The sequence below is a fragment of the Ananas comosus genome, linkage group 10, assembly GCF_001540865.1.
Source record: "Ananas comosus cultivar F153 linkage group 10, ASM154086v1, whole genome shotgun sequence".
In the NCBI taxonomy this organism is placed as follows: domain Eukaryota; kingdom Viridiplantae; phylum Streptophyta; class Magnoliopsida; order Poales; family Bromeliaceae; genus Ananas; species Ananas comosus.
This window is the reverse complement of record NC_033630.1, coordinates 3,091,966-3,102,149: the sequence shown is the minus strand read 5'-3', so window position 1 is coordinate 3,102,149 and position 10,184 is coordinate 3,091,966. Positions and strand designations below refer to the sequence as shown.

Genomic DNA, 10,184 nt, shown 5'->3' with positions numbered 1-10,184 from the left:
TCTATTACATTTTAAATAAATAAGAAAAAGTTTTTTTTTTTTTTTTGAAATGAAGACCAAGATGCGGTGGGCCCCGGGGCCACGTGTCCAAAGTCCCCGCATTCACTTACGGCACCGAATAGGATACCGCGAAAGTGACTTCGAAGCCGCTGCGAACACCCGCGGTGATCCGCCTCAACAAACCCGGTCGTTTCGCGTTGCCCACTGCGGGCCCCACCACTGCGTTTCCCCGTTCTATTCCTATTCCGCGTTTCTACCGCGTTTCCCCACTGTGACGCAGCGGGTGACGTGGGATCGCGCCCCCCTCACGAGTCACGACCGCATCGCCACGCCGCGGGCCCCACCCCCTTACCGTGCGCGGCGTGCTCTAATGTGCGCGGATATGCTCCACACCTTCGCGCATTACGCACCCTTCGAGGCTCGATTTTTTATTTTTTTATTTATTTAGTGGGAAACCTTTTTTCGCACATGCCCTTTCAAAATTGAGAAATTACGCCCTTTTAACAGCAACTGAGCTGGTATTTACACGCAAGTCCTTACAAGTGTATTTATTTATACAACCACCCCGCAGGAGGTGTTTGTTCCGCGCATATGCGCGTATCAACTTTACAACAATATTTACATATATATATATATATATATATATATATATATAGAGTGAGACTATTATACTGTCAGAAGCACGCAGCCTTCCGTGCTTCCAGCTCGTTTTCGATGTTGCGACTTTCGAATCGTCGATCGGCTCCGTTAAACTTGATCTAGAGTATTTGGAGTACCTAGAAAATAAATTTTATTATTTTTCGATATCATTTGCCTAGTGATCGAATGGGCTCAAAATCAATAAATTTCAATGGTCGTAGTGAGCCGTTTGCAAGTTTAACGGTGTAGAAATATCCAAATCACGTGAAATTTTGATAGAAAAATTTTTATACTATATAAAACAAGATCAATATCTTTGATTTAAAATTTTAATGTCATATTATTACATTTTGTAAGATTTTTATTTTCAGCCGTTGATTTTGAGCCCCTTCGTACTAGGCAAATGATATCGTAAAATCATAAAATTTATTTTCTAGATACTTCAAATATTCTAGATAAAGTTTAACGGAGCCGATCGACGATTCGAAAGTCACAACACCGAAAACAAGCTGGAAGCACGGAAGGCTCCGTGCTTCCGATAGCACAGTAACCTCACTCTATATATATATAGGGACATAAATATAATTTATATTTGAGCTTTTATATGACAATATAAAGATGCTCTCTCAACTTTTAATAGTTCGATAATTATTTTTTAAAAAATAAGTTGATAAACTAAGGTCAATTTGTATAAAAATTTCACAAGTTTTGAGCTTTTGCAAAATTGAACCGCCTTTTTCGATTTTACAGATTCGGACTGATTTTTTAGAAAACTGACCAAAATACTCTTATTCCTTTCTTTCTCTCCTTTTTTTTTTTTTTCCTTCTCCGAAGAGAGAGGTGGAGGCGGCCCGCCTCACCTCTGCCCTCGTACCCTCGCCCGCATCTGCGCACCACCCGCCCTCCTTGCCTCCGACCCCACTAAGACTGCGCTCGCCGCCGCCCTTTAGGATGCCTCTCCTCACCTCCACCCCATGCGCCCCCGACTGCGCCCACTCACCCCCCGTTTTTCTTGCCTCCGATCCCGCCGAGACTACGCTGCAATCCTCTTTTTTTTTCTCTCCAAACCTCTTCCATCACCTCCGCGGCCTTTTGCGACCTACTTCCACCTTCACCTCCATTGCAACAGATTTTTCACCCATCAAACTCACTTCTGGGAACTCGCCGTCCTCACCGCCATCGACGAAAAGAAAGTGCTTCTTGACGCCAAGAAGCTCGCTAGCAAGGGAGGGGGCACGAGATCGATTGCGTCTATCCCGGGCCGGCGAGCGAAGTTGAGACGGAGGAGAGCGTAACGACACCGGAAAAGAGAGAAGGGCGCCGATGAGCGGGGCATCCCAGAGAGCAGCGGCGAGCGAGGCCTCGGCAGGTCGAAGGCGAGAAAGGCGATAAGTACACTGGAGTATATCTGGTCAAACACTTTTGTTTGCTTAAAATTTAAAAAAAAAATAAAAATGAATAACTAGAGAAGAAGGAAGAAGAAGATAAAGTTGCCTTGTTAAAATAAAGTTATACTATTTTAAAAGAATGTTGCACTATTATAGACATAAGTTGCATTCTTTAAGATATAAACTGCACCCCTATTATAGACATAAGTTGCATTCTTTAAGATATAAACTGCACCCCTTATAATAAAGTTACACTCTTTAAATTAAAATTGCACTACTTGAGAGATAGTTATACTATTTTTTCTCCCAAATAGCACCCTTTAAGATAAAAATTATGCTTTATAAATGAAAGTTGCACTATTGGGAGATAGTTATATCGTGTCGTCTTCCAAAGAGCACCCTTTAAAATAAAAATCACTCTTTAAACAAAAGTTACATTATTTAGAAGATAGTTACACTGTTTCTTCTCTCAAAAAATGTAATTTTTATTTAAAGAGTGTAACTTTTATTTTAAAGGTTGCAGTTTATATCTCAAAGAGTGCAACTTACGTCTATAATAATGCAACGTTTTTCTAAAATAATGTAACTTTATTTTAATGGTGCAACTTCATCTTTTTCTTTCTTTTTCTCTAGTTTTTCTTCCTTATTCTCTATTTTTTTTTAGTTAATTTTTTTTTATTTTAAGCAAACAAAAATGCTTGACCAGAGATGCTCCTGTGCACCCGCCGCCTTTCGCACCTTTGACCCCGCCGAGACTATGCTCGCAGTCGCATCGCGCCGCGTCGTGCAACCCCGCCCTGCCCTCCCTCTTTTCCGGCATCGTTACGCTTTCCTCCGTCTCCACCTCGCTTGTCGCCGACCTGGATGGGCGTGGTGGGTCACGTGCCCTTCCTTCGCCAGCGAGCTTTTTGGCGCCGAGAAACGCTTCCTTTTCGTCGTCGGCGGCGATGGTGAGGACGGCGGGTTCTTAAAAATAGATTTTGTGGGTTAAAAATCTGTTGCAATGAAGGTGGAGGTGGAGGTGGGTCACAAAGGGCCTCAGAGGCAGTGTAGTAGGTTTGAAAAGAAAAAAAATAAGAGAATTGCGGCGTAGCCTCGGCGAGGTCGAAGTCGAGGAGAGCGGGGGGTGAGTGGGCGCGATCGAGGGCACATGGGGGACGTGAGGAGGGGGATCTCAAAAGGCAGTGGCGAGTGCAAACTTGGTAGAGACGGAGGCGAGGAGGGTGGGTGGTGCGCAGACACAGATGAGAGCGCGAGGGCAGAGGCGGCGCGCCTCGCCTCTGCCTCCACCTTTCTCTTCGGAGTTAGAAAAAAAAAATTGATCAACTTTTTAAAATTTGATTTAAATTTGTAAAATTAAACTTAGATGGTCTAATTTTGTAAAAGTTTAGAGTAGTGAATTTTTTAGGCAGCCTTTTTTTTTTTTTTTTTTTTTGGGTATAAAAAAGCCCTTTTCGTCCTCATGGGTGAGGTTTTCCGTTTTCCAATTCCTCTCGTTTCCGTGCGCCTCCTCTCTCTCTCTCCCTCTCTCTCTCTCTCTCTCTCTCTCCAGCGTATCCCCTCTCTCGCGCTCTTCTCGCCTCTTCCGCGCGATAAACCCTAGCCCCCATCGCCCGCTCGACATCTCACCCCTTCCTCGGAATCGTCGATTCGAGGTTCTCTCTCTCTCCGTTGCGATAATTGGTCCTCTCTATTTGGCGTGATTTGGTTGCTACGGACTTATTCGAATCGACTTCTTAGTGGTCGGAACTTGGAATCGATTATATCTTCGGGAAATTTGGGGGATTTGGGGAGATTTTTAGGTTTGAGTATCGAATCTGAGTTCCCTGGTGGAAAAAAGTGCTTTTTCTTCTTCTTTTTTTTAAGGTCTGAGTTGAATTTTAATCTTATCGGAATCTGAGTTCCCTGGTGAAAAAATTGCTTTTCTTTCTTTTTGGTTTGAGTTGCACATAATCTGTTCATAGTATCGGAATCTGATTTCCCTGGTGAAGAAAGTGCGTTTTTTTCGTTTGAGTTGAACATGATCTGTTCATAGTATCAAATCTGAGTTCTCTGGTGAAGAAAAGCACTTTTTTCCTTCCCTTTTTTGTTAGAGTTGAAGATAATCTGTTCACAGTATCGAATCTGAGTTCCCTGGTGAAAAAAGTGGCTTTTTTTTGGGTTTTGGTTGAACATAATATGTTCATAGTATGGAAATTGAGTTTCCTGGTGAAGGTGCTGCCTTTTTTGGTTTTGGGCTATTGCTTTTATGGGTGATTGGTAAAAGAAAAGAAGAAACAACAGGAAAAAAAAAATGATTTGGCTTTTGTTCTGCTAGATGATCTGATTGATTTGGAGTTGATATTATGTTAAAGGATCACATAGTCTTAAGTTGTTAACTTTGCTTTTTTTATTTTTATTTTTATTGTTTCAGTTCTCTCCATCATTATCCTGGGCTTTTGATCGTTAAAAACTGCGTTTTGAGGTTTGTTGCAACTCTACACATCTCTTGTATAATATTTCTACTCTCTGTGATGCTGTAGTCTTTGTGCTAAATATTTCTCTAGAAGCTTGTTAATTTAACTTGATGCTATTGCTACCTTATGAATTTCTGGTAAAGTCCTCAGGAAGTTGCACCCTCTTAGTAGGTAGGTAGGGAGGAGTTTCATGCTGTTGAAAATTTTCGGTGCCGTAGATAAATATATCGTTACTTCTGTGTCTTCGCACAGACCTGTAGAAGATATGGTCCCTGTTGTGATCCACGATGTGTAAAGTATTGTAGATTCATAATAGTTCTCAACTCAAAAAGTTTAGAAAATTAGGGGGACATAGGTAAATAGAATCATTGGTAAATCACGAGCAAAAAGAGAGAGGTATGTGAAATATAAAACATTAATAAGAGAGAGATTACATAGGAAAGGTATAAGCACTTTTTGAAAGATTACTGTGGCTTTACTGAGTTTAAGGGAACTCCCAACTTTATAATACAACTTCTCATACAAACTATTATTATTATTATTATTATTATTATTATTTTACTAACTGCTGTAGATTCTTAGGTAGTTACATAATTTTGTTACTGTGAATTTGCATATGATACATGTTGATTAGACTATTTTGCGATAAGACATTGGAAAGTACTGAGCAATCTTCGCAATAGTGGGAGATTTAGTTCATCTGTTATGTATTCTGTTTTATTTTCATTATATTTTTGTAATTTCCTTGTTTTCTTATGTAGCTTGTTTTGTTTCCTGGTGTTTGCAGGACTGTGAGATGTTTGTTCTATCTTATGAACCAGTTGGTCCCAACCATCTGTTTTAGCCTGATTTCTGCCACTACCATTTAGCTTATTCTATCTCACTTCAGTTTCCTGCAACATGGACCGCCGTGATACCTCGGGCTTTGTTAGTGGTGGATGCAAGGACTTCTACAAAGTCCACTATTCTTAATTGTCTGTAAATTTAGATCTAGATTTTCTGACTGTATTAGTCTTAAGATAGGCTAATTTTTTTCTGGAGAAATCTTTTGGCAGTAGTAGTCATGGACAACAGGTTTGGACACCCAGGATTCGCTAATGTTTCTTCTTATTCTTTTGGGGGTTGGAGCACAATCACAGCAGGAGCTGCAAATCATACAGATACCATCTTAAGGCTTGATTCTACAGTTTCAAAAGGGATAAAGAGGAAGTGGGTTGATTTTAATGCAATTGAGCATCTGGGAAGCACTTCACTCTCGCTAGATTTGGGCCGCCCGTCGAGTTCATCTGATAGCAGCAAACAAAGCTTGGCAACAGCTTGCACTGTGTCTTCCTCTAAGGAAAGTGATGTCGAGTCCTCGATGGATCTGGACTTGAATTTTCAGCTTAGTCTTGGCAACGAGAGTGCCCCGAGCCTGAAGATTCCGGCTTCTGCTGCTCCAAAGTCATTGGCAAGTGATCATAAATTTGACCTTCAGCTGAGTCTCTCGGTGGGGCCTTCTGAATCTGTCATCACAAATGCTAATACAATTCCAGCTTCGCCTCATCAGGATGTATTCCATAATTTGGTAACTGTTGTTTCAGTGCCGACAGTTGATGAAGGATCAACATCTTCTCGGTGGAAAACTGGGAATAATCTTTCACCCTATATACATATCTCTGAGGAGAATGCAGCATTCCTATCTAAAAAAGTTATTCCTGGAAAGCCTATTCAGTCTTATGTTCCGCAACTCCCACCAACTTCAGTACAAAACTTGAAAAGTCCGACCGCCTCGACTTCTGAAGTTGTTCTACTGCCACAGCGCAGCAGCAGTGCTAAGAATTGCCAGTTTCTGGGTTGCGGGAAAGGAGCTAGAGGAGCTTCTGGGTTCTGCATAGCCCACGGTGGAGGTCGGAGGTGCCAGAAAGTAGGTTGTCAGAAGGGGGCTGAGGGCCGGACCATCTTTTGCAAAGCGCACGGAGGGGGCCGGAGGTGCCAATTCCTTGGGTGCACTAAAAGTGCTGAGGGCCGGACTGACTGCTGCATAGCTCACGGCGGCGGGCGGCGCTGCAGCCAGGAGGGGTGCGCTCGTGCAGCCAGAGGGAGGTCCGGCCGCTGCATCAAGCATGGTGGCGGCAAGAGGTGCCAGATGGAGAACTGTACACGGAGTGCGGAAGGCCGATCTGGCCTATGCATCTCCCATGGAGGGGGGCGAAGGTGCCAGTTCCCTGAGTGCAAGAAGGGAGCTCAGGGCAGCACAATGTTCTGCAAGGCGCATGGAGGGGGCAAGAGGTGTACTTTTCCAGGATGCAACAAGGGAGCTGAGGGGAGCACGCCTTACTGCAAAGGACACGGCGGGGGAAAGCGTTGTTCGTTTCCAGGAGGTTGCCATAAGAGCGTGCATGGCGGGACCCAGTTCTGCGTTGCCCATGGTGGGGGCAAAAGGTGTGCGTTCCCTGACTGCACGAAGAGTGCGAGGGGGCGGACAGACTACTGCGTCCGTCATGGAGGGGGCAAGCGCTGCAAGTTCGATGGATGTGGGAAGAGCGCGCAGGGGAGCACTGATTACTGCAAGGCGCATGGGGGAGGCAAGCGGTGCACGTGGGGTCAAGCTGGGTCAGGTTTTGGCATGGGGAGTGCTCCTTGTGACCGCTTTGCTAGGGGAAAGATTGGCCTTTGTGCTATTCATACTGCATTGGTGGAAGACCACCGTGTTCATGGAGTTAATACTGTCGGAGCTGTTAATGCGGAACCTGAAGGCAGGGTGCATGGTGGAAGTGTATTTTCAATGTTGTCCAGCAGTTCTACTTCTGGAAGCAGCAACAGTGGCCAAGGTGAGAATGGTGTTATTCCGAATGGTTTGCTTCACAATTGGCTCTAGAACTTAAAACTGCTAACCTGATATCTCCATCCAACTCAGTCTGATTTGCTTCTCTGTATCGCCTAGTTTGGAAAAAATTTCGCTAAATGAAACCGCTTTGATGCTTTGGAGCCCCCAAAATTTTATGAGTGTTTGGAAACTTTGCTCCAATGCTACCGGATATTGGAATCATAGTGAAGCTCAAAACCCCTTGCAGAATATTCGGGGACTTCAAAACATTGAAGTGGTTATGTTTGAGAAACACATTCCTGAACTCGGCCTAGGTCTGGGCTACTACTGTTGATCCTTTTTTTTTTTTTTTTTCATTCGTAAGGTATCTCTGCTGTCTTAAAATGTGGTAATCAAGTTTCTGATTCGTCATCTGTAGTGCTTGCAACTTGCTTGTGATTCGTCCAAGTCCCCTTTTGTGAAATAAATAAGGGGGGGAAAGAAACTGTTGTCTATGTTAAGCTTGTTAGTTGTATACCAAATGGAAGGTTTAGATCTCTGTTCTAGGATTGATAGGTTTTTCTCGATTGCAAACAACTTGTATATGTTTGGTTCTGTGAATACAGGTTAGCTTTGTTGGAAGCTTCTTGCGAATGCCTATGGAACTGAAAAGTGATACTGGTTCTTGTTGCATTTTTTTTTTCAGTTTCATTTTATGTTATTATGTTTGGAATTAGCTCAAAATATTAGTATCCACCAACTGTGAGCATATTTTGTGACCAAAATATTTTGCGAACTATTGGCTTCGAGCCTTCGTGAGTATGAGATAATCCTGTCTTAGGTGTTTGAATTCTGGGTAAATGGCATCATTGTGGCTTTTGAGTCTCAGAATCTTACTTTTGCTGTGTCATCCTGAGGACCTGATCCATGTGGCAATTGAATTTAGAGATTTTCTTGTTGCTGTAGCACTAAAAAAAATGATGTGGCTTGTTGTCTTTATTTGAAAAATAGGGCAGAGTTTGATGTAGCTATCCAGTTGAAATAGAGCTTCATATCTAATGACTTAATTACAAAAAGTTAAGTTTAGTAGTTCATTCAAGTTCAGCAACTAGCAGTGTCCTTTATTGACTTGCAAAGATTTATATGAGTCCTTGATTTATTTATTTGGAAAAAATTAAACTACAATAATCTCTCTCTCAAGTCTCAAGTGACCTAACTGAAGAAGATGTCTCTAAGGATCTCACCTTTTCCTCATTTTCTAAATGATGGTCACTGTCACAGTGTAATCCTTGGACTTACAATATAGTTTAATTAAGATGATTGTATAGTTGGTTCTAGGTGATCCTTTCTTGCCTAAGAAAGAAAATTAATAAGATAACAATGCGACTGCTTATCGGAACAAGTTAAGCTGCAGCAGAAGAGGTGCAGATGATGTCAGAAGCAGCAAAGATGGCGACCATTTCGCGACAACTGGTAGAAGATTAGCTAGCTTATGGGAACAAGTTAGGCTGTGTTGATCGGTCTTCGTCAGAGTGAGAAGGAGAGAAGATGGTGACTTTTTTCCGCGAAAACCAGTTGAAGATTAGCTTATTGGAACAAGATGAGAGAATTAGTGACATGAAAGCGACCTGCAATGTTTGTTTAAACTGGTGGTGGGTGTGAAATTTCCTGCTGTTTGTTTGAGAGGGACTTACTTGGTCAGGAACTGTTCAAAGTTTCTTTATTGCGTTTTTGTATTCTAATAACAATGCCAGTTTCACTCTTTTATTCTTTTATTTATTTACATAAAAATGTATTTAGACTTTCATTTTCTTTTTGGTATTGGCATCTCCTTGAATTTCTTCTGCTTCTATTTGAATTATTTTCACTAACGAATTAAAAATTGTGTTAAAATCTGCAATAATTTAGTAAAATTCAACTATTCTGCCTATCTTTTAACCGACAAAAACTGCTTGTTCTGCTAATAAAGAAATTGTTAGTTGTAATAGAATCTATTATCCATATGATTAAAATAACTCAAATTAAAATGAATAAAAGTTTAACGGGTGTCAATAAAAAAAAAGATAGTAAACTTCAAATACCATCCCTGTGGTTTCATACTTTCTCACTTTAGTACCCTATGGTTTAAAATGCATCAGTTAGTGCCCCGTGGTTTCATTTTTTTTTATTCATTAATATTTTATTAAATTATATACAAAAAATTTTAGATACCCCGTCTAGATTTATCGAATATTGACTTTAGTATTCTTTAGTTTTAACTTTGTCACTGATTTAACAAAAAAAATTAGCGGAATCGATCACAAGGCACTAAATTGATACAATTTAAACCACAGGGTACTAAAGTGAGAACGTGTGAAACTACAGGGGTGGTATTTGACGTTCCCCGAAAAAAAAAGTTTCTATGGGGTCTACTTCAAAACTAGCAGTAATTGAAGGGGTCCTCGTGCATTTTCACCGTAGGGTTTGGGCGTCTATTGGGTTAGTGGGCCAAGCATAGCAAGTGGGCTCGGGCCACAAATGGCCGAAAATTCTCAAGTTCTTAAATCACATAAAAATTGAGCTTATTCGTACAAGCTCAACCATTAAAAAATTTTCAACTTTTTTAAATTTCATTGGAGTCGCCCTCAAATTTCAAATGTTTTAATTTTATTTTTTTTACTAAATTAGTTACATGTTTTCTTAAATTAAGTACAAATTTTGTTAAACTTTAATTGCTCCATGCTTTTTCAGCAGATGGACTCTGAATTTCATTGATTGTTAACGGCTATAACGAAATGGATAAGTTTGATAAAATTTGAATTTAATATGACAAGAAATTAAAATAGTATTAACAAAAATTCCGAAAGTTTGTCAATTGAGAGAAAAAAAAGGGTTAGGGGATGGACATCAAAATAACCTATAGTTGAGGGGGCT

The 10,184-nt window shown here is 41.1% G+C and overlaps 1 protein-coding gene across 2 annotated transcripts; it reads left to right on the top strand.

The window, feature by feature from the left end:
* Window positions 3,508–7,995, top strand: LOC109716311. Of its 2 annotated transcripts, XM_020241666.1 has the most exons (3): window positions 3,508–3,682; window positions 4,441–4,491; window positions 5,271–7,995. In XM_020241666.1, exon 3 carries the CDS (start codon window positions 5,547–5,549, stop codon window positions 7,341–7,343), a length of 1,797 nt encoding a protein of 598 aa, XP_020097255.1. In that variant the 5' UTR covers window positions 3,508–3,682; window positions 4,441–4,491; window positions 5,271–5,546; the 3' UTR covers window positions 7,344–7,995. The 2 variants fall into 2 exon arrangements, with proteins under 2 accessions (XP_020097255.1, XP_020097256.1); XM_020241667.1 differs by lacking the exon at window positions 4,441–4,491.